We start from the raw sequence: 24,045 nt of genomic DNA, 5'->3' as shown, positions 1-24,045 counted from the left end.
TTTAATATTACCAGTGTTGTATTTTGATATGATGATATGATTTTTTATATTCATTTTAATAAAAACAAACTAAAAAGTCCCTATAATATGCATCAGTGCTTTTAACGTCCACCAGTGCAAATAAACTCTTCCCCCCTCCTCTATAAACAAGAATAGCTAACATTTATGTAACCCATAATGCCCTATTTTGGTTGAATGCATCTATGATCCCTAGTGCTTTTTTTGAGTGGGCAATTTTCTTCCACTTTTTTTGTCCCATAATGTAGCTCATGACGCAAAACAGGCCTAAAATGCCGAAGGCACGTGCCGTAATTGCGCAACTCATCTCCATAACGCCCTCAAATGACAGGATATTTAAACCTGACCGCGGAGGTGATGGAGGCACACATACTGCTGGCTCCGGCCCCACTGTGAAGCCTCCAGCAGAGACATGAAGACAGAGACGGTGGTGCAGACGGCGCCGTTCAGCGGGAGGAAGCAGAGTCTGATCGAGGATGCTCGCAGGGAGCGCAGCAGCGGCTCCGCGAGCTCCCCGGGGCCCTCCAGGTACGGAGACAGCTTTGTGTTTGAGGAGAAGGACGGCAGGGTCACTCTGAATGTCCTGTTCACTCTCAGCAATGAGAAAAACGCGGGATTCTTCAAAACTGGGAAAATATTCGAGGTAAGCCTCAAATACGCAGTGATAGATCCAAAGTACTAATAAAACACTTTAAAATAACGCGTTATAAGAGTCCAGAAGTATTAGTAAAATAAAGTAAATGTATGATCCTGTCATGTTTAAGTGGCTTTTTCTGTTCTCTTTGGTGGATGTAGGGCTGCAACAAACAATTATTCAGTGGTGAAAAGTACATTTACTCTAACACTGTACTAAATTCCCTGTACTTCTACTCCACAACACACATCTCAGAGGCAAAATTATTATTTTCTAAATAGTACTTCAAAATTGATTGTACTTAGGCACAGTACTAGAGTAAATGTACTTTGTTACTTTTCACCTCTGCAAATAGGCTAAACCAACCACCGATAAAACAGCAAAAACAACATTAATAATATTAATAAAATAGAGTTTAAGTCCTTTCCATGAATATGTGGCTCCAATCTTGTATTTTAGATTAGTTTTTTTGTTTGTGTAGTGTTAGTCCTTGTATTAAAAGATCTGTGGATCAATTTAAGATTCCAATCTTTTGTTTTTGACTTACAGATTTTGTCTTAAGAAACTGGCAAAAAAGTCCCTAATCACCTGAGGCATTAACTTCCCAAAATACAAACTCCTGTCTGATGAGTGACAAGATGTTCAAGAAATGAATACAAAATATGTAAATGTCTTCAGCATAATGAGGCCATTTTAGGAAGCAAAAGCTTCTAATCATTATAGAAAGAATGAAGATTTTCTTCTGCCTTTCTGTTTGTATTTTTAGACATCTTTTGCTCTTTTGTCTTTTGCCCTCATAGACATTTGAAGCGAAACTTCTCCACATTGAAAGTCGACCGGGGAGGAAGTCAAAGAACAGCACAGCAGAGCTGGAGTTCTTCATGAAGTGTGAAGTTCACAGCTCTGACCTGGACGTTTTCATCAACTCACTGAAGAGAGTGGCTGACGATGTTCGCTCCATACCAGAGGAAAAAGGCAACTATCTGATTTTATTATTACACTTAATACTTGTTTCTTCGTTAACATTTCTTGTGAGGTGTGTTCATATAAGGACATCATATGTGATGTTAAAGGCCTTATTAAATCAGTCGATGCTCCTTTTGTTTTGTTTTTACAATATGATAATAACATGCAAGCAATCACAAAAGCACTAATTACATTGTATTCCCGTCACCATCACAGTTCCCTGGTTTCCCCGACAGATAAAAGACCTCGACAGATGCAACATGTTAATAACCAAATATGATCCGGACATGGACCAGGACCATCCAGTAAGTGTTTACACATCCACTGCAAAATGTCACACATGAATCACATTTATCAGCCCATTTATGGTCATTTAACATATTCTCCTGCAGGGATACAGCGATCCAGAATACAGAAAAAGACGGGTTTTCATCTCTGAGCTTGCCTTCAGTTACAGACAGTGAGTAAGATATTTTAAAAAGTCCATCTATCTTCATTAAGCATAGAGTATAATTCAAATATTTGCTCATGAATTCATTTTCTTTGTCACAGAGGGGACCCGTTGCCCACCGTGGAGTACACAGCAGAAGAAGTGTCCACATGGTGAGAATGAACTGCACAGGTATAAATGCAGATGCACGGTGACGGATGATTAAAGTGCAATGATGTGATGATGTTGTGTTAAAAGGAGGGAGGTTTACCGGCAACTGCGGACTATTTACCCGAGTCTGGCCTGCAGGCAGTTCCTGGACGGTCTGCAGCAGCTGGAGAAAGAATGTGGCTATGGAGAGGACCGCATCCCTCAGCTCAGAGAGGTTTCTGCCTTCCTGAAAGGTGACAAAGATTTATAGATTAGAATTATAAGACGTTTTGGTCTTCAAAAAATAAGTGAGATTGAAAAAGTAGAATAAAGGAATGTTTCTGCTGTTCCATAAGCTCTAAAAGAGATAAACAAAGGTAGAATTACAAGAGAAATTGGTCTTTAAAATATAAAAGTGAAAAGGTCAAATCAAGGAATGTTTCCAGAAAAGTAGAATTCAGAAAGTATTTTTGGTTTCAAAAGATAGAAGATTGAATAGTAGTCAAAGGCAAATTAGTTCATCAAAAAAGGAGACAGAGATAATAAATTAGAGGTGTCTGACATCCCGAAAAATTACCGCAATAGAACAAATTTAAACAAAAGAAGCATCTGCCTTTCTAAATGGAGATGGTTCCAAACCTAGGGGTCCAAAGGGTCACAAGAAAATCTGAGATGGTTGATGGAAGAAAAAAACAAAGTGTTGTTACACATATTTACATAGATTTTTGTGAAACATTAGCTCTTTTAATTAATTGAACAGGTATTTTAATGAAACCACCTGAGAAGCTTAAAGTGGAAATCTCTCTTCAGTGGAAACATGATGGTTTAACTGCTTGTTTGTAAGAGGCCTAATCTTTAACAATGTGTTGTATTTTATACAATTACTATGTGTTGATAAATTCTAATCCAAAAAGTCACTACTAGAGCTTTCAGGTATTTTAATAAGCAAAGTAAAAAGTACAATATATCCCTGTGCAATGCAGTGGTGTAGAATTTATAAAGCATTAAATGGACCTCAAAATTAGTATGGTACTTGCGTAAATGTATTTTCCACTGCTGTCTTATTGGCTCTACTTCCTTTGAGCTCAATCACAGTGTGTTTGACAGTGTTTTTCTCCTCTCTGCATGTTTCAGAGAAAACTGGTTTCCAGTTGCGGCCAGTAGCCGGCCTGCTGTCAGCCAGAGACTTTCTCAACAGTTTGGCCTTCAGGGTGTTTCAGTGCACACAGTACATCCGTCACTCCTCTGCGCCCATGCACTCCCCTGAGCCGTGAGTCATTGTTTCGTTTTTTGAGACCTAACTTATTTCTTTATGTATGTTTGCATTCAGCTGCCTTTGACTGAGTTCAATGTGCTCCAACAGAGACTGCTGTCATGAACTACTCGGCCATATTCCCATGCTGGCAGATACAGAATTTGCCCAGTTTTCACAGGTAACTGTACTGTACTGTACTGTTCATTGATTTGAGCATAATCTAGTTGTACTACCTTTAATACTTCATTTGAACAACTTCAGGAGATTGGACTTTCCTCGCTCGGAGCTTCAGATGAAGACATTGAGAAACTGTCAACGGTAGGTTTTTATTAAGATTTCAAAGTATGTTAAAAGGTACCTTATTAATATATACATACCTTTGTATTGCCAGTCCTTAAGGTAAAAACATCACCAGAACAGTGAAATTACACAATTTCATATCAAATGTTGAATATGTAGCTTTAAATATCTGAGGGTTACTCTCTGCTCTCTGCACTTTGTGCATTTAATGGCTCTTTGGTGCCATCTAGTGGCTTAAGTAGATGTCTGCCCATAATGTTTAACCATGTTCTCTTCCAGAAACTATCTTTATGTACCTTATTCTTTGTGTTCTCCCTTTAAAGTTATATTGGTTTACTGTGGAGTTTGGCCTCTGTAAGCAAAACGGAACGGTGAAAGCTTACGGCGCAGGACTCCTGTCATCTTACGGAGAGCTTGTTGTGAGTGTGTCTCTAAGTTCAAGCACAAATACTTGGCTGCATAATTTTTGCTTGGTGCATTGACAGTTTTCAACCTGTCCTTCCAGTACGCTCTGTCTAATGAGCCGGAGTACAAGCCATTTATCCCAGAGGAGACCGCAGTGCAGCCGTACCAGGACCAAACCTACCAGCCTGTTTACTTTGTGTCTGAGAGCTTTGAGGATGCAAAGATTAAGTTGAGGTATTCATTTATTACTTTATGATAAGAAAATTATTGCTGTTGGGTGAAAACCTTGTAACCAATAGAACGTAATCCATCAAGTTAGAACATAAGATGTTACATTAAAGCAGTTCCGCAAACAACTTTTATACCCTTAAAATAAAGTAAAATGTGTTTTAATTGGATTTTTCCACTCAACATACAATTTCAAAACATCTCTACAGACAATAACTTTTATATTATAGCATGGCCATAACCTTAACTGCTGATTAATTCATCCTAATGCTAAACATAATTACAGTCAATAGTTTTAGTGTTCTGACCTGAAATCTTCTAAAACGCTGTTATACTTATAGAATGTAATATTCTTCATCAGCATGGAGCTTTATTCTTGACCATTTAGGAACAAGCAAAAATCTCAATGTCTTCATTCAGCTCGAGCTGCATCAGGTTTTGGAGCACGTCTTTTGTTATTCTCCATCAGTCAGACTGAATACTTTTATTTTTATACTACAATGACAAAGTTAGAAGTGTATCGTGTATATTCAGTACATAGTAGTCATATTCTAGTTTATTCTTAGACTTTATTGTTTACTAATGGCCTTTTATATGTTTCTCACCCACTTCCATGAGTGTCTTTAACTGGTTAGTTTTAGAGATTTATTTTGTGCAATATCCGCTTGGAATTATTGAAGCCAACAAATTGAAAGGAAGAACATTAATTACAAACGATCCTATGGAGTTTTATTATAAAAGTTTACACTCAGTGTTTCTCTCTAGAACACATTGTTTGTATCCTTGATGTCTAATTTGTGAAAACATTTGTAAAGTTCATCTTTCTAAACATTTTGAAACCTGCATTGTTTACACCCAGGTTTACATGCTAGTAGTCTCCTTCTTCTTTGCCTTTAGTGGTGCATGGCTGCCACCTGTAGGTCAGTGGAATAGTGTGAAACCACTGATAGGACTTGCTCTTGGGTGTATTCAGGGACCTATTTGTTACAAAACATTGCTCCATAGAACCACTACTCATAAACTCCACAGGGTTCTTTTAATGACTCGTAATGGATGCAGATGATGTCTTGTAGAGTCTGTGCCAAGGAACACCTCACTCAGGCAATTTATGTTGTTTTATTCCTATTATTTGTCATCCACATGTATATAAGCATCTATTAATCCTCATACTTAATTCACATCCACAGGAGATACTCTGCAGCTATCAAGCGTCCCTTTGCAGTTCGCTACGACCCCTTCACTTGCAGCGTAGAGGCTCTAGATCAGCCCAGCAAGATCCAAAACGCTCTAGGTCAGATGAGAGAAGACCTGAAGACCCTTCACAGCGCCTTGGAGAAGCTCAGCTCATCTTAAGACCAGGGGCAGATTTCCTGCAGAGATAAGAAAGTCACACAGACAGAAAAACATGCAAGCAAAAGGATGGACATCTGGCATGTGTAAACATTGTGAACAACACAAAATTCTACTGTAGTCAGGTTTGCGAGGTTCCACAGGGTCATTTGTTTGTGTCAATTATGTATTATGTAAAAACAAAATAAATGTTTATTTTCATGATGTCAGTGTTTTATATTCCAGAGAGACAAAAAAGATCTCAGAAGAGGTGCTCAGAAGAGAAGTCCAGAGTTTGCCAGCTGTAGTAATAAGAGAGAGAGGATGAACCACTACAATAAAGGGCTTGTAGGCCATGTTCTAGCTTTAATTCCAAACCAACTATTTCCATTTGGAAAATTCTTGAAACCCATTTATCTTCATGTGTTATTAAGCAAAGGGAAGGAGCTAATTATGAATGATTTAAGTATCATGTTCCCTCAGCTGGTCAAGGCCAGAGCCAGCAAGCAGTGAGGCCCAGCACATCAGCAGGGCCAGGTCACCGGGACCTCACAGTCAACCACAGCACGGTCCGCAGGGCTGCAGTGCTGACAGATGCTCTTCTCTCTTTATTTCTCTTTCTGTGTGCGACTGGAGAATTTGGCCTTCGGGGCTTTTTGACGGAAATCCAGCGTTTTGATCTCCACGCAGGCGACAATGCATATCAGAGCTGCGCACGTCAAAGCCTTTCCCTTGAGAAAGACAAATCATCTCCATCTGCAGGACTCATAAAAGCACCACCACCAACAACACGGTGGCTGGCAAACCGTCCCATCGGCCCCCTTGTGTTGGGAAGCTTTCCCTTCCCATAATTCCACTCTACAGTAAATCAAGCCCTGCTCCGGCCTCCCTAGTTTGTGGAGTAGAAAAAAATGTGCGTAAAGAGAGAGGGAGAAAGGGAGGGATAAAGCAAGTGGAGGGAAAGAGTGATCTACTGCATGACAAGTGTGCAGGGACACACACACACATGCATGGACACACTCTCTACCAGCAAGTCAAACACTTTATAATTTCTTGTATCTCATTCTACATCCAGCGCTCTCAAATCCACAAATCTCCATGAAACCACCGGCAGGGTCCGAATCTGCTGAGCGCCAAACTAAAGCATGTTGCCACGGCAACAGGGCAACCTGTAAGGGATCCAGCTAGATTCTTGTGTCTCGCGTTCTCACCACAAATCCCAAACGCTGTATCATCCTGACTCCAACCATAAGTGTTTCCTTTATTGATGTCAGGGCCATCTCATCCCTACGCTGGCTTAGTTGCTGCCTCCGGGCTGGAAACAGGGTCAGGAGGTTCACTTTGTCCTCAGGCCTGAGAACTCAAAAATAAAGATACTCCACAAGATGTATGTGAATCTGGTGATTCAAAGCCTGATAAAGAACTAACTGCTTTGTTAATAGTTAACAAATACTTTACCAATGCCTTATAGGTCAGTCATAAGCCATTAAACCTACAGTTCAACATTCTTGGAAATGGGTGAGAAGAGGCATACCAATCTCATGTCTGTGCATTACAAGTACAGAGCTGGAATGAGGAACAGAAACAGCTAGCCTGGACCCAAGTGAAAAAATCTGCTTACCAACACTGCTGATAAACACGACCTCTTCTGTTAAAGTCATACAGAAAGTGAAAAAAACACAGTTTGTGAGTTAGAATAGACTAGAATACCACTTTATTGTCCTGCCAAGGCTGGAAAAACCGTCTTTGTTCTCACCAGACCTATAAAAACATCACTATATAAACATATATAAACATATATATACAAACATCATGTCACATCGGTGCCGTACATCTCTCATGGGTAATGTTTGTTGTACAACGTCAAAACATCAAAAGTGCACCGCATGCAGCACGTCATGTATGTGTTTATGTAAGAGGTAGAGAGAGAGCACAGCATGTGTTGACTTGAGTAAAAACGATTTGCGGAGGGCCCATTTACTGGAACTTTTCAGGGGCCCAGTCATTTCTGTGAGCAGGCCTGCCAATTAATGCAGTTTGTTCATTACATTTATTGCACTAGGTATAAAAGATTGCATATAGATAGTTAGGTGGAACAATTTCTTTACAAACAACAGCTGGCAACATTTCAGGTTGAACAATTGCGGTACAAGGTGGACATCAGGGCAAAATGATCATGGCAAGATTGGGGAAAGGCCTGGATGTGTTTTCCCAGTGCCGCAGCATCTAGATGTCCAAGCTACACAGGCGAAAAACAAAGGTCTATATAAGATTAAGGTCATGTCCACCCTATTATACGGTTCTGAATGCTGGCGGGAGACCGACGCAATATGAAAAGGATTGAGGCATTTGATGCCTGAGAAGGCTATGTGGCATATTCTGCCCTGACAAGACATTGTTTGAACTGTACAGAAAAACCAAAAGCAAGATCATCATCACTGGTAAATAAGGCAGAGGTGACTGCGATGGCTGGGACATCACATTCCAGAGGTTGTGCTGAGATGGACTCCTCCAGGCAAAAGAAAACCTGGAAAGCCAAAATGACCTGCTGTAGCCCCTGGGAAAGACAAGCCAGCTAGCTGGCTGTGGATAAGGTATGATGGAAGGAGCTCAATGTAGCCTCATGTCCCACAGGGTACATAGAAGAATAGCTAAGTAAGAAGTGTTGGCAGTCTAGCTGTTCCCCCAGCTTACAGTCTTCACTCCTTCATCCATCCATCATCAACCGCTTATCCTGCTTACAGGGTCGCGGGGGGGCTGGAGCCAATCCTAGCTTACATTGGGAGAAAGGCGGGGTACACCCTGGACAGGTCGCCAGTCCCTCGCAGTTCACTCCTTCAATAAACCACAATTATGAATAAATGCTCATGGGTTTCTCACTTTCTAATTAGCCATCAAGTCTGCAGTTATAAATGATCATCAATGATCATGGTCATCAATAACAGGCCACATGTTTAAGTAAGTCATCTGCAACTATAAATATAAATAAATCAATAATCAAAAAAATTAAATAAAAGGTGCTTACAAAAGTCCAGCAAGCCTGTAGTTAAATGTTAATAATTTGTTGGAATGGATTTTGGTTCAGAAGTTCTGGCACACTGTTGGATGATTTTTTAATGACTTTTAACTGAATTTTTAAGCATTAGTAAATGATTCATTAACCATTGGTTACAACTTCCGCCATATTAGAAAGTAAAACTTACAAATTCACAGTGCAGTTGTCACAAACTTTGTGGCAGCAACAGTTTAGATGACAACAAGCTCCACTCATGCTTTTTTGACGAAATCTTTTCTTCTCATTGAGATCAACATAATCACTTCATTCTGGAAAAAGCATTACACAACAAACCAGCCGTGAGATTAAATCAAACACCGGCCTCAAAGAGCTCTAATCTCTTTCTTTGTTTCCCTTCATATCATGTTCCTCATTATTTTTATTTGCTCTCCTTCTTGTTGAGCCCAGGGCTTAGAATTGGCACGGCTGCAGAAGAGTTATCTGAGGGGGAGATTAGGAGAAAGTTGGTGAGGATTTTAAGGCTGTCTGATCTCTCTTTCATCCATTTCACAGTTTGTTATTAGTCCACACACCACAAGAGAAACTGTTTGTGAGACATAATAGCTTCATTCAGGTTACATCAAAGGTAACACGGAGGGCCCTGGGCAGTGACGCCTGAAGAGGTGCTTCCAGGAAAGAGGGGAGTTTGTAAGATGTCCAAGATGGATCATATGTTCTAGAAATCAGCAAGATGGAATTAAATCTTGATGCTATTCTACTCATCAGCCATCAGATGGTGTCCTTGAGTCACTGGGATTTGTAAAGCCACTGAGATTCATGACTCATGTTTCAGAGGAAAGTGTCTGAGCTCCCCTCTAAGGGGAGCTTTTATACTCTTTGGAAAACGATCAGTGTGCACAGATGAAAATGGCAGCTTCTTGCATCAGACATTGACATCTCTCGTGTTATGTGCAGCTGCTCCAGCACCACTTGCACAGCAAATGTAGAGAGCGGAGACCACATTGGACTTATTCAAACAAAAGCGTGGACCAGGAGAGCAGTAGCATGTTATGCTTTGTGGATGGCGGTTAACGTGTCCTGTCCAAGAAATATACAAGGTTGACGAACTGGTTTAAAAGAGTGGAGATCTCCACGCTCTGTTGTGCAGAGGCATTGCTGTACAATACAACCTAGACACATTGATAAAGCACAATAAATGGCTCTGTTAGACGCTTCAATATGATGCATATTTATCCAATGCTGCCCCCTTTAAGATTAAACACATCTATAGAACCAAGTTATCAGCTGTCACCTAGAATGATTCATGATCAATTTAATTAAATAAGTGCTCTCTGCAGCTTAGCACGAGTATGACTGCTTTGAAAATGGAGATGGCTTTTTCTCACACATGGCATTCCTGTGACAGTACAATGACTCCTTGTTTTACCGGGGGGCATTAGAAGTTTCTGCCAAATGATCCCTTGTCTCCCGTGTTTGGTCTGTGGAGCAATGATAATTATTTGCCATGGTAAGGTGATGCACATCTCTTCCTCTCGCTGCATCCCCATGGGTCGCATGGTTTAAATGTCATGGAGTTGGAGACTACCTGAAATGGCCCCAGACTCCGATGCTTCCCAAAGCTTTTCTTATGATTACACTTACAACCGCTACACCTGCAGGGTTTGTCCAACAGCTGGAGCACAGCCAGAACTCCTAGTTTTTAACTCATCCTGTGGATTTTCAGCCCACAACAGCAGGTGGAACAGCCCATACAAAAATATATTATTAACATGACTCAGAGTCTGTCATTGATTGTGGGAAAATTGAAAGCCAGTCAGAGAGAACACCTGTGGTATGACGATCATGTTGACTGGTAAAGTGAAGAGTTGGCACTGAATCCTCGATGCATTCCTTTGAACTACAGCTTGGCAGGACGTAACAGGCCGCTGATGTAACTTACTCTTAAGAGAAAAGAAAAATGAGCTCTTCGGAAAAATCCTGACAAGCCCACTGTTTATCTGTAGCTGATCTGACGGGTAGTCAAAAATAAAAGAACAAAGCTCAAGCATGCGGACTATTTCCTTCAAATTTCACATAAACTCAGACAGATACTCAGAAAAATATTTTATTGAACAATTACTAGAATAGAAACAGCACATTGTTATCCACCATGGAAAGGGGTGTACAGATGTCTACATTTCAGTCATCCAAAAGCAAAGTTTTCTGTCGCCGCCAATCACACAGAGCGGGAGTGTCCGGTGCCAGCTGAGGCCTGATCCCACTGTGGCCGATCCGATCACCACCGGCTGTAACGGAATCAGAATGTGATATGAGACTGGAGCTGTAGGGAACGTTCAAAAGTAAATTATCTGGACCATGAAAAGCATCTCACTAACCTGTGGGTGGCCAAGATGGTGGATGAGTAACTGACTACAGATCTTTCCTGGACATCCAGTGGTGGCAAAGAGGTTTTCATTGGCTCGAGACCACCTGAGGACAAAAATTACATCTCTTTAAATGTCATCATGCAATTAAACTAAATAAAAAATGTACTGTACTGTTTGGGTGCAATAGGACATAATCCACGAGAAAATCTGTTAGAAACTATGCGTTTCTTGGTGAAAATGTGTGAAAACAAGAAGCCTTTCAACAGTTAAAAATGATTTTCTTACTTGAATAACCGTGCTTTATCTATGTGGGCTGGTCTTTTTTCCTGTGGGTAACTGCAAAGAATAAAAAAAAATAAATTTAGACACGTCCCACACTATTGTGTGCCTTCAAATCAGTATATCATGCAACATCAATAGTTTATTACCCACACTCCCCCTTTCACCTGGAGCGAGTTATGTCCCAGATGAGCCAGTCGTTGCCCGCCACAGCACCGACTTTGATGGTGTTTGTGAGGCACCAGTCAGCTGACATGAGTGGTGACTGACCACAGTCCAGCGACAGAATGGCCTGCTGGGTCACCAGGTCATAGAAGCGAATTGTTCCCTTCTTCTCTGCCACCATTAACTGGAGAGGACAGATGAGTCAGTTAAATCGACGTTTGCAGTTTAGGTTGCCACGATCTATTTACATTTATCTTACAGTTCATCCATCTATTTTTAATACCCACCAACTCTCATTCAGTGTCGTACAGGTTGTGTCCCAGCATGCAGTGGTAGAGAAAGGGAAACATCTTGGACAGGTTGCACTCCATCAAACTGGCTAACGCTTAAGGCGTCAGCATACTTCATCTCAAGATGGTTGAACAACATATGAATCCCCTTCCCCCTACACACTCTCAACATCAGAATTGTGGGGACTGTGTCTGACAATATCTGTAACTTTACGAAACAGATAATCACGTCCTTGGCCAGGTGTGCAGGGCTTGATCTCTCTCAAACTCTTAAAAAAAAAAACTGCCTTCAAGAAGCAAATGACCCCTTTATCTACATTTAAACGATTTAAAGTGCCCTTCTCTATATGGCAAAAGGCTTTTCACTCCTTTGAGTGTAGCTATTTGGAACAGCTATGACTACTTTTGCCTTCAGTCGTGGTCAGACTAGTTTGTTTCCTCCTGCCTTTAGGACAAGCATTTAATGCTTCATTCAGGATACTTCACAGCCTAATATCCATTTTATGGTTGGGTAGAATCTTAATTGGGATCATCTGACCACTCATCAATTATCATCAAGTTTGCTGGATAGCAATAAGGATGCCTGAATGAGGTCAGGAGCATGGGAGGGCAATTAAATAAAGTGTTCCAACCTTCCAATAAAAGATGAGTTAACAAGCTCCGAAATGACCAGTTTCAAAAATCCAGCCAAATCACCTGTCCTGTCATCTAATAGCCACTTGGCTTTAGACAAACTCAGACACCTAACTTCAAGTAATATTTTAATGTTCACCTGACTATGTGATTGTAATACAGTATGTAGTTGCAATTAAACAACTCACTCAAGAGTTTGACCTCAGCATGCATCTGAAACAGGCCCCACCTACCTTAAAGGCTTCCTCCGGGTGCCAGCACACACTGATGCCAGGTGAGCGAAGTCTTAGTGTAGTGCTCTCATTTCCATCCAAGTCCCACACCCTGTTTTTTAAGGGCAAGATATATAAGGATGCATATTAAAATGAACACCAATAAAATAAAATTGACGAGACAGAACGATACCTTGTATGACCTGGTTTGCTTTTAGTGGATAAGTACTGAGATAATATTTGCGAAACACAAGTCTGTAAGTGTAACTATTTTATCATAAACTGAAAGTATTCTGAGAATTCTTTGCAAAAACCCATAGAGTACAAACTGTAGTACTCATACAGTTCTCATCATGTTACGGATTGATTCAATTTGATATGTGAACCACTCTTGGCCTTAAAATCCACTTCTTAAATACAACAAAGATGGGGTTTTAAAGCCGTTCCAAACAACAGTATCAGAATTTCTGAAATAATTCACCTTCTTTGTGGTGCTTAATCTAAAACAAAACAACATCTTTCTTTTTCCAGATGGCCTAAATGTAACACATACAGCCTTGGGCCCTTAGGGATATAAGAGCATAAGTTTCCTCATTATGTATGCCAAAATATTCTTAAAAAAGACATTTAGTTGTTTCTACTTCTGATGCTTTTTTGACAGAATTCAAGTTGAACTTTTCCATACATTTGTGGCTCTGTACAAGACACATGACTATCAGGCTTTTATGGTGGATAGATAGACGACATGTTTTAATCCAAGTTCATGTTTGCTCCTAATTTATCTAACTCCTGCTGGTTGTGCGCAAGTGATGTACACTGTCTTCATGCTTTTCCAGGAAAAAAAGGGCTCTTTTCTCAGATCTTGGCTCTGAGCTGTGAAGACAGACAGACTTATGGTGGACTCCTCTTTCAGGGAAAACGCCAGCATCACATAACATTGAGCTATGATAGCAGGACGCACGCACGCACGCACGCACGCACGCACGCACGCACGCACGCACGCCTGAGTCGGGGTTACGCTCCACTCACATTACAGCAAATGTTTCGCTGTGGGCGGCCCGCTGCCATTCATTTTCTGTGGAGTACAGAGAGGGCAGCAGAGGAAGAGCAGCGGATAGAAGTTGAACAGCATCCTACTTCATGCAAATCAAAACAGAGGGGTCTTGCAAACAAATGATTACGGATTATTATACATTTATTTAAATAACAGTCGATTCTAAAGCTAAGTTAGACCTATGATAGCAAAAGCAGCTGACTAACACGGATGTAATGGATCACTTGGATGGAGAACTGTGGGTCCTGAGACCTGGATCTATGGTTAACCACATCTGAACGATTCCTGAACTTGAAGAAAAGGTGGGGATGGGGGCATAGGGGTGCTGGGGTGGGCGGCTGCAAGTGTTTCTGGGAATATAAAACAAACGCTTATGAAGCATGCAAAGGCGCTGACTGATGAGGTCATGCAGAAGACATCATCTAATAAAGCCCAAAAAGTACCTCCAAAGACCATCTAAATGTCAAGTGTGTTGTTGGAGAGATTGATGTCCTCAGTGGTGCGGTGTAGGGGAGGATATGCCCCGTCTCAGATGAAGACCTCAGTAAACACTCAACTTTTCCTGCCTCATCTCCCCTGCAGCAGGATAGAGCCCTGTCGAAACTTTGGGTTTCTTTCCTTTGCCCATGTGCAGACTCAGCCAGAGCCTCCACCGTGGAGCATGAGTGAGGCTGAGAAGACCCAAAAAAAAAAAAAATAACAACCCAGACCACACCAGGAAAACAACGACTAAACCCTATTCTTTCAGACCACTAGCCAAGCAGAGCTCAATTGCACGCTACACCACCAACGGCCAAACTGTGGTCAACCACTCTGCCCTTCAAATGGAGAGCACCGGCTCCCCAAAAAAACATAACCTTTGCCAAACGAGGTGAAAGACATGAGACACGAAAACACGTGTGACCGCCTCTGATAAAACAGTGTAATTGCATAACACTACATCAAGCAATAACACTTCACATCCATGTACAATAGGGTTGAAAAGGACATCTAAAGTCCTGTATTGTGTTTTCTAAGTGAGAAAACAGCGTGGCCAGGAAGTTACCGCTTGTTTCCCATAAGTTGGGGAAACGGGAAATGCCGTTAGCGTTGTGAGATCTGATTCATTGTATAGAGCAGAGTAAATAAGCGAAGATGACTCTGGAGGGCGAGAACTAGAACAGTCAAACAATATAATCCCATCACAGTGCCTCGTAAGGGTCACCCTGGTTGAAGTGCACAACAGGACTGCTTTGATTTGATTTGAACAGACTGACATTATCTGCTTTATAAAAATATCACACTTTTATTGCTGAAAGAGTTATTGAAACCATTTGCCATGTTAATTGGGCTCTATAGTTGCCACGGGATATGGTGTGTGGTAGGCCTCACAATTAATCAAAATATTATCAAAGTTGCAATATGGCAATTTTTTGATAAAAAGGTCAAATGGGTCACAACATACCATTATAAATGAAGCATTGTTGTGGTACAGAAATGCCCCAGCCTACAAAATATAGTTCCAGTGAAAATGAAATGCAAAAATGTCCATTCCCACTAAAATCGTCACTCATATTGCAGTCTCAATATCTCTTGAAATAATAGCAATATTATTTCTTTAGTATATCGTTCAGCTCTAGAATGAGGAAAGATTGTGTATATTTACAATGACCAGTAAGCTACTAGCTAAGGAAGGCTAACTGCAAAGTACATACCACATTGTAACACATTAGGACCACATGTTGGGACTGAGTGTGTGAAAGCTAGTTATCAAGCAGGCAGAGAAGTTTAAATAGTTAGCTAAAAGTAATGGATAAGTGGTTGAAGTAGATCACTTTAAGTACATGGCTAAACAGTTGAAAAACACAGCTAACAGTAATGGTTTAACAGCAATAATTGACAGCTAAAAGTAATGGCTAATGGTTGAAATAGTTAATTCTAGCTATAACTAATGGAAAACTAAATAAAAGTAATGGATAATAAATGACTGAAACGTTCAACTTCTGCCACAGAAACCAAAGCATTTATCACATACATTGTATGAAAAAATATATCCATTTTATAAAATAACTAATAGTGTTGAATAGCATCCAATTTATAATCTATTCAAAAGAGCACATTTAGAACATGACGTGGTGTTGATGAAGGGGTAAAAGAGGTGCTGTCAGTCAAAAAAAAGGATTGGACAAAAGATACGTTGAAAGCATGAATGAGATACCAAGCAGTTACACAACATAAGGGGTCGAGAAAAGCAAACGGATTATCACTGAGAACAGAACAAATGCTTTAAACCATATACATAATGCAGCAGCAGCAGGTGTGCTTTAGCCTGAGTTCATCTGCGAACTCGGTCGACCCAAATCCCCTTCAGGATACTGCAGTGTGCCCCTGTGATCTCTAGGTGGCACATTTCCCCACACACTCACATCTACACTGATACCATGAGTTTTTTAGACTACATGAACCAAATGTAAACTCCCCTGAGGGAGTGGAGTCTGGTTCCCTGCCGAGATGCTGCAGCATCAGGTTGCATGTTGGCAACAGCAGAGTTCCCACAACTGCAGGGGGACAGTGATGACAAAGCTAAGCAAACTTATAGTAGAGGCACTGCTGCCAAACCTAACAGAGTGATGGAGAGGTCATGAGCCTATACATGCAGGCATACATTTCCCAGTTTCCTCCTCTCATATCAAGGCTCAGTTTGTGTGGGCTGAATGGAAGGTACTCTCCTGTTAACTTGATCTATCCCTTGTTCCGCCTCTGTCTTCCTCTCGCGTCCCATATTTTCTCAACATGACAGAATTTAAATCTTTCAGCAGATGGAGCGCACTCCTGTTTTCTCTGGCCGGTCAGTGGAGACAGGGGAAGAGGAGAGTGGATGGAGGTGGGGGAGATCCTTCTACTCGGTGCAATGTCAGACGGCCAGATGTGGCAGGACAGCCTGTGACTGTCGAAGTGTTTTATTATGAGAAATTAACCAGTTGTCAGACTTAAGATAAGCAATGAAGAGAGGCAGAATTGACATTGCTTTCGGATTAACCTCAACATATACAGTATGTACCGTTTTCTAAGGCTGGATAATAAACCAACACTATAAATTCCTCATAGTACAGTTGACTCTTCTCATTTGAAGGCCGAAGACTTCAAGTGGAAGCTGTTTTCAGTGGATGTTACCGTTGTTAATGATTAGGCTACATGGGCTAAGAAAGAATGATTTTGAATTAAATTATGTGTTTTGTTTGTGGCTTTTTTTAAAAAAGTGGACCATTGGTTGGACAGAAGAAGCCATTTGAAGACATCACCACAAACTGTGATGCATATTTTTCACTATTTTCCTCTATTGAATTATGAATTGACTAATTAATCAATAATGAAATAATGAAAATAATTATTAGTAGCAGCCTTGATATTCACCTGCAGGCAACTTTTGGCTCAAATCTAAAAGTATCAAAATGAAGTTAAAGAAATTTTTCCACTTACTGTACATTACAATATAAGAACAGGGCCCAGTACTGGAATACAGGTTTGCATGGTGCAGGAGAACAAGCCTGCTGATGTAGAGGGGTTTGGCCCTGAGGTGACCTTGGCTACTGACACACTATTTCCCTCATCTAGCATTAATTGAAAAGGAAAATTTGGGGAACTTGTTATAGGTCCCCCTTAGAGAGGAAAATCTTTCTACAGCTAATTGGATTTCCATATTTAACCAATTAGCTAGAAAAGCTACAAAGCAGCTCTGTGCTTACGCACAGTCACGCCGGAGCATGTTGTGCTTAGCATCATGTTTCACTGTGGAAATACTGTCAGGACTTTCTGCACCATTAACAGAGAACAGAACTGAAAATCAGAAGCTGGGAACACACACAAACACACACACACACACATGGAAATAAAATGGTTTGGACCTGCAAGTGTGGTCATCACTGACGGAAGCAATTTGTTTCCCCTCCGTGGGCTCGAACACCAAATGGTTAATGTAGCTAGTGTGGCCGTCCATTACCTAGGCAACAATACAGAAAAACAGTAAGTAAACAAACCAAGCAATCATCTGATCAATAAACTGTTAACTGAGGGTCTTGTAGCAAACTTGGGATCACTACACTGGCTGCAGCTCTGCTTTCTACGTACAGTTACATTTCCTGTATCACTGAGTATCAAACGTCAGTGCTAAGTAAAGAAAGTTTGATGCCAACTGACAGGCTCAATTCTGGACAATGGGCTCCAGATGTTGCACTACCTTGACTTCATGCCTATCCTGCAGATCAGAAGTAAGCAGGCGTAGCTTTCTGTCAGGTGCAGCGGTGCAAAATCTGCAAAGAGAGAAAGAGAGGAAGAGGAAAAGAAGGAGAGAGTATGAAAATAAACAAGGAGAGAACATCAAAACAGAGTCGGGCAGTACAGACCCAATGACAGACAACATCTCTTTCTACATACACGCCTGCAGCCGCCTAGACTGACACCTCTTGATGAAGAGTGTCAGTGTGTGTGGTAGAAACTTGGACAGTGATCAGGAGAAACGCTGCCAGGGAGATTCTAATTGCAAGCTAAGATAAACACGGAGAAAAACAAGATTCCTCACGCCATTTACGCATGTCTCTGTTAAAAAACCTGTGCAGAGCCAGGCAGAGGACTTTCTCTCTAATCAGTCGTAGTATACACCAGTGCCTGCAATTATTCACACAATTACACTAACTCACTTATGACAAGAAAAACACACACATATCACCAGAATAAACAGACAGCAGTTCACACATTTGCAGTTGCAGGCACAGATGGATTTGGCATGATGTCACTACAAACACCCTTAACATGCTTCGGGGTATTACTGCTACAGTAGATTAGATTATATTAGAATAGGGCTTCTAACCCTACAAATTAGAGTTGTACTTTGGAGTGAAGCATGGAACACGTTCACCTTCAAAGGCAAGTCATTTTCTTGACTGATCTCCAATAATCTTGCTTAAAACAATAGAAGTCACTATTAAAAGAGAAACACCACTGAATTTCAGCACTGTTGTTGTAGAGCATTGTTTGAGCACAAGACACCAATGAGAGACTTCAGCAGACACCTGAAAACACAAAGTTCATACAGTTTTTGTGTGAAACAGGAGAACATGGGTAAAGTGAAGATCTTAAAGTGTGGTCCTTCTGCTTAATACTTTTTACAATATTTTATTTTTATGCTACACACATTGCAATATTTAAAAGGAAAATATGTAGGGAAAGAGGCTTCTTCACAGTCTTGTAGAGTAAAGCTGATGATACACAGAGCAACTTTTAGAGCAATGGTGCTGGGCAATGTTGCCGTCAATGGTAATGAGTAAAGATTACTACCGTAATCCCCCTCCCCCATCACTCCGCTACCCTCCCCGCACCACCACTATCCGATTAAAACATAGTTAGACTTGCCACCAGCAAGATTGCCCAGCAACACTGCTCAAAAAGTTGCCCCATGTATCATCAGCTTTAGGTGAGAATATTGCTGCCACTCTCATGTCTGGAGCCAGTTAGCTTAGCTTAGCATAAAGACTGGAAACAGGGGAAACAGCTAGCCTTGCGCCATCGGTGAGGGTTCTTGACACTTGCACAGTTGGGGGTGGGACAGCACTGGGCAGCGTGATCCTCCGTGTGTCCTTCCAGTGAAGATTAAGTTAAAAACCTTCAGCTCTTCTTCACTCCTTGATAGCTTGATTTTTCAATTGCATGCTGAGCAAATCTACTCCATTTGGTTTTTCATTTTCTATAAAAATTGCCTTTTTGTGTGGTCTCTTTAATTTTGGCATTTTTCATCGGACAGCTGATAGTATAGGGTAGACAGGAAAAAAACAGAGAAACAAGGGTATGGCATTCAACAACGGTGCCTGGGTGGAATCAGACCGGTAGATTGCACTTCTAGGGTGTGCATCTTCACAAGCAGCTACCGGTACTCAAAACTGGAATTTTAAATCAGTTTCTTCAATTTTTCTGTGAAAATTGCAGCATAAAATTAGCAAGGTATATGATTTACTGTTGGATATTGAGCCCTGTCGTTTCCTGCACACAGGATTTGTGGTTTGTCAAGTGATATAACTCTAATCATACCTGGAGGTATCCTGGGGGGCTAGGAGTTTAAAAGCACTGACCGTGAGTCCAGCTGACCTTTGTTCATTCCCCATGGTTGTTTCCCCCTCAGTTCCTGTCAACTCCCTAATAAAAGGCATGAAATGCCAACACTGAAAAACAACTTCACTCAGTTGTTCGATGTGACATGTCTTTCTGATTGTAAAAAACTCAAAAACCTGTGTATTTGGTGAATCACTTGTTATGTATGGGGGCGACTAGTCTTCTGGTAATCTTCCAATCTTCCCGTTACAGGCTGTGGCGGATGGTGGCAGTGCTGCAGCCCCCTCTCCTCCCCTCATCTCTCTCGCTCTCTCTGGGCCCCTTCTTGAGGCAAGCCCGTGAGAACGTTGTACTTTTCCTGGAAGGCATGGCTATGTGCAGATCGAAGGGAGGGATGGAACCCGAGTGGGTAGTCATCAGCGCAATAACATGTGCGCACGTCACAGGGCTGGCTCGAGGGCCCTGTGGAGTAAACCACAGAAGGCCAAGAATTACCGCTGCCTTTCCTTTTCAATTACAGAAAGCTTAAACACCTCCGGCGGGACCACGGAACCTTCCCATCCAGCACTCCAATTAGGAGGAAACTCTTGCTTTCTAACAATCTACAGTTAGGCTACTTCTTGTCCAAGGCCACCTGAAATAACTTTGCTCACATCCTGGCAGCTGCAGTGTGACAGTGAGATACGGTTATGACTACTTTCACACAGGGTGGCTGCTGTGCTTTCTCTACAACTGCCTCTTGTTGTCACAGAGGAATGTTTGTGAATGATTATCCTGTTGTGTTTGTCAGGTTTCTGATGTGGGAGTAAAGTATGGTCTCCTAATCCGATTACAATGGTCTGATAACCTCTTACATGACTGTAGATGTCTAGAATCTATATCCATAAAATCTTAAAATAAAAACAGCCAGATATGCTAAAAAAGGTCATTCCTTAAACTGATTCATGACTTAGAAAATATGTCAGCACACTTCACATAATGAAGGACAGCTTAGCTGGTAGAGAGACATGTCCATCAAACATAACACTGAACCCACAACTGACGTAAGTGTCTGGAAAAAAAGGGTAGTGGCATTGGATAAAAGCATCTCCCAAATTAAATGATTATAAAGTAACAGGTAACCGATCACAATGAACATTCAATCGCCTCTGTTTTATTCAAGGGTCAACAAGTCTTGTGTGGTAATGGTAAAGTGCTGAAAGATTAAAAAGGTGGCTCAAAGTTTTTTTACTGTCCCTTAGAGGGGAACTGGTCAGCCAGGATAATACATAAACACCAACAACACCTAAACACTGATGGACAACAACAAACAACAGGGCGTAGGGACAATGATTCTATTCAGCGTTTAGCATTTAGTATTCAGTGTCAGGGTCAAAGTACAAAAAATCTATCTACCATTTAACAAGTAAACTGCAGTAAGGACAAAGGAAACTTTATATCTCTTGGCCATATATATTGTTGGGAACAACTGAGATTTGGGAGTTAAAAAGGATGGCATTCAGGGTCGATGTTGTTGAAAATTTTAATTACACATTAATCTTGTGAAACAGCGTCTGACTCCGACATTAAAAAAGCTGGTGTTCAGATGCCAAATCTCAAGTGCCTTATATATTTACACCCTTTTTTCAACCAATAGTTCAAACAGCAGTTTTGCACTAATGGCACCACAGATCAGCTCCTGCGCTAACTAGGGGGAAACTCTGGCTTCTGAGGAGGCACTCTGTTGTGAGCTCAAAAATAATCCCTTAGAGATTGTGTCACTGCATATGGCCAGAGCATACGTGATTTATATTCATCACAGAAATCACGCTAAAGCACCAGCATTATCATTAATATTAAGAATTTGTGACAGTTCTACGGGAATCAGTTTATAAGGCTGAACAACATTTAAACAAACAAATATTTTTCCGAAAAAGCATTCTTCATTTTGGTGGTGTGCTTTGTTCTCTTTACTCATTTTAAAGTCAGATACAAAAACCTACACAGTGCACATCTTAACTACCCTTCCTCATTGTGTGCTAAATTAATCTGTCCACTGAGTATGAGTATGTGTTCGGCCATTCACCATGAACTAAACTGTGTTTAAGATTAGTCATGAACGACCTTTGATAGTGTTTATTTTCTATCAAGCAGTGACATGATTGTTAACATATTGGGTGTAATTTGCATAAGTTACAATGCAGCAATTTCTAGTGGAAACAATATTCTGCACAGCCCCAGTTTACAATTTATGCAGCAAGGTACTCCACAACCTACTCAAGTCAAGACACAGACAGATACTGCAACTTGATGGAGTCTTAATATCACCAGACCGAAAGGTGCCGTAAACAAAGTAGTAGTACCTGATAGCGGGTATCCTGTCCAGTCGGGACTCAGGGCTCCAGGCAAGAGCATCAACCCGCAATTCATGATGGAAAGCTCGAAGAACATTGAATTCAACTCCCTCAATCTCCATATCCTCCTCCTGTGGGAACATGTATGTGTTCAGAAAGAAATATACCACGCATTAATGTAGGTAAACCAGGTTGTGTGAAGCTGCATCTCTAACCTGGAATAGGCAGGTGCCCACTACCACATACTGGTTTCCACCGTAGGCCAGGAGTGAGGCAGGGGTCCCAGAGCTGAAAGGACTGAATTCAACCACATGAACATAGTCCTCACATGCCACAGTGTAACTGGGAGTGCGGCTCGAGTCGTCCTGCATGCTGTGTGTCCTGGTAAAGCTGGTTTCAGATCAGAGCTTTCACTGTAGAATGAAAGACGACAGAGAACCGTTTGTCTAATGTTCGGTGTGATCATCCAAAAATGTACGTTTATAACTATGAAAAGAGCAACATCTGCTAAAGGCATTAACCTGAGCTAAGGTAGGCCAAAATATCATGAGATAATATAAATTTGATGAATATAGCATACTATCATACCAAGGTAGCCATTCTTTAATATCTCTATTAGGCCATTGGTTTTTGCATTAATGTGGTTAAGTGCCTTCATTAATTAGCGGGATTAGCCAAATACAGCCATTCCTGCTATTTTATCCATCAACAGTTCCTCTCATTTTCTATGCTGCAATATATCAATATCAGAACATAGAATTGCAGATCCATGATATATGATTGTATGTATATCCCCTCACTCCTAGCTTAAGCAGGTGTACTTAATCTATAGTGAAATAAAAACGTGAGAATGCAAAGTGATTTTATCTAGTAAACAAAAAACAAACAAACAAACAAAAAATTCTATTATGATACATTATCAAGAGACAATTTGGCATAATGCTGACTGCTCTTCTTCAGTTTAATGACTATAACTAACTACTAATAAATAATTGTTCCTCAACCTGTGAATAGCACAGTTAAACCAGAGACACTCAATGTATGCACTAGAGAGGTTTGTCAGGCAGCTTGGAGAGGACGTCAGACCAAATATTGTTCAAATAATTGATTATGTTATGTATACTACAAGGCACAGACGCTTGCATAGTAGGGCATAATGTGGATATTTTTCTCAAACTATATGTCATCCTTCAACTCGGCAAACATAAAACACACAAAGCAGTGTTTATTTGAGATATGTGGAACTTAAACCTAGCTGGGGCTACATTAGAGGTTAGACTAATAACGTTATTCCCACAATGAACCAGTAAAGATGTAATTAAACTACAAATGCCGAATTCTGTATATGACTTACTGACTCGCTAGCTCACGTTATGATGCACCCACAGCTCCTGTGTTCATGTATCTATCGTAACACATAAAGGTAATGTGTCACCTGGCAAAGAGCTAAAACGTGACTGCTATCTGGCTCAGATCTAAGTGCACAGCTAGCTAGAAATTAGCCAAACAAAAGTTTATATTGCCTGTTTTTACAATTTAACGCTCCGACTGATAACTTAATAATTACCTCTTGGTTATGGGAGTCTATTCCGATTCAGAATACAGTACTGAAATACTTAACCACTTTATTTTTAATAGATCCCTTGAATCAAATGGTGCGCGCGTTTGACAAGTCTTCATGCTTGTTCCGGTTTCGGCTTGGAATATACCATTGAGTACAAACGTCATGGGGGATTTCGCGCAACGTAAATGGAAAAACATCTAAACTCCGTCGCGATATATTGGTATAACGTTAAGCAGCAAAGTTTGGTTTGTGATAAACAACATTTTCTAGTATTCTGCCACGAACTTATAACAAAAATGAATGTAGAAGATAAATACTTTTTGTTGAACATCTCCCA

General features: G+C 40.8%; 2 protein-coding genes across 3 annotated transcripts; one reads left to right on the top strand and one right to left on the bottom strand.

The window, feature by feature from the left end:
* Positions 1 to 430: 430 nt before the first annotated feature.
* th2 (tyrosine hydroxylase 2) lies at positions 431 to 5,739 on the top strand. Its single transcript, XM_046072089.1, has 12 exons — positions 431 to 661; positions 1,453 to 1,627; positions 1,835 to 1,923; positions 2,011 to 2,078; positions 2,171 to 2,221; positions 2,307 to 2,452; positions 3,333 to 3,468; positions 3,562 to 3,631; positions 3,715 to 3,771; positions 4,077 to 4,172; positions 4,259 to 4,392; positions 5,574 to 5,739. Exons 1-12 carry the CDS (start codon positions 431 to 433, stop codon positions 5,737 to 5,739), a joined length of 1,419 nt encoding a protein of 472 aa, XP_045928045.1.
* A 5,080-nt stretch (positions 5,740 to 10,819) lies between these two features.
* nup37 (nucleoporin 37) lies at positions 10,820 to 24,044 on the bottom strand. 2 transcript variants are annotated; one of them, XM_046072299.1, is made up of 10 exons: positions 24,026 to 24,044; positions 22,360 to 22,557; positions 22,154 to 22,275; positions 17,947 to 18,019; positions 17,615 to 17,709; positions 12,698 to 12,788; positions 11,544 to 11,725; positions 11,383 to 11,433; positions 11,107 to 11,200; positions 10,820 to 11,016 (listed from the first exon to the last, which is right to left on the bottom strand). In XM_046072299.1, exons 2-10 carry the CDS (start codon positions 22,513 to 22,515, stop codon positions 10,903 to 10,905), a joined length of 978 nt encoding a protein of 325 aa, XP_045928255.1. In that variant the 5' UTR covers positions 22,516 to 22,557; positions 24,026 to 24,044; the 3' UTR covers positions 10,820 to 10,902. The 2 variants fall into 2 exon arrangements, with proteins under 2 accessions (XP_045928255.1, XP_045928254.1); XM_046072298.1 differs by lacking the exon at positions 24,026 to 24,044 and adding an exon at positions 23,712 to 23,888.
* Between the last annotated feature and the right edge of the window lies 1 nt (position 24,045).

Source organism: Micropterus dolomieu, linkage group LG16 (assembly GCF_021292245.1).
Source record: "Micropterus dolomieu isolate WLL.071019.BEF.003 ecotype Adirondacks linkage group LG16, ASM2129224v1, whole genome shotgun sequence".
Taxonomy (NCBI): Eukaryota; Metazoa; Chordata; class Actinopteri; order Centrarchiformes; family Centrarchidae; genus Micropterus; species Micropterus dolomieu.
This window is presented reverse-complemented; position numbering and strand designations above follow the sequence as displayed.

Bases quoted from the DNA above. Each gene is read 5' to 3' on its own strand.
- nup37 (XM_046072299.1), bottom strand. From the start codon at position 22,515: ATGCAGGACGACTCGAGCCGCACTCCCAGTTACACTGTGGCATGTGAG. The intron at 12,789-17,614 runs GTCCAAACCATT...CTTAAAAAACAG, and splicing joins AGTGATGACCACACTTGCAG to GGTGTGGGACTTGGATGGAA. The intron at 11,434-11,543 runs GTGAAAGGGGGA...TATTCTTTGCAG, and splicing joins TGGGACATAACTCGCTCCAG to TTACCCACAGGAAAAAAGAC.
- th2 (XM_046072089.1), top strand. From the start codon at position 431: ATGAAGACAGAGACGGTGGTGCAGACGGCGCCGTTCAGCGGGAGGAAG. The intron at 2,079-2,170 runs GTGAGTAAGATA...TCTTTGTCACAG, and splicing joins CTTGCCTTCAGTTACAGACA to AGGGGACCCGTTGCCCACCG. The intron at 4,393-5,573 runs GTATTCATTTAT...TCACATCCACAG, and splicing joins GATGCAAAGATTAAGTTGAG to GAGATACTCTGCAGCTATCA.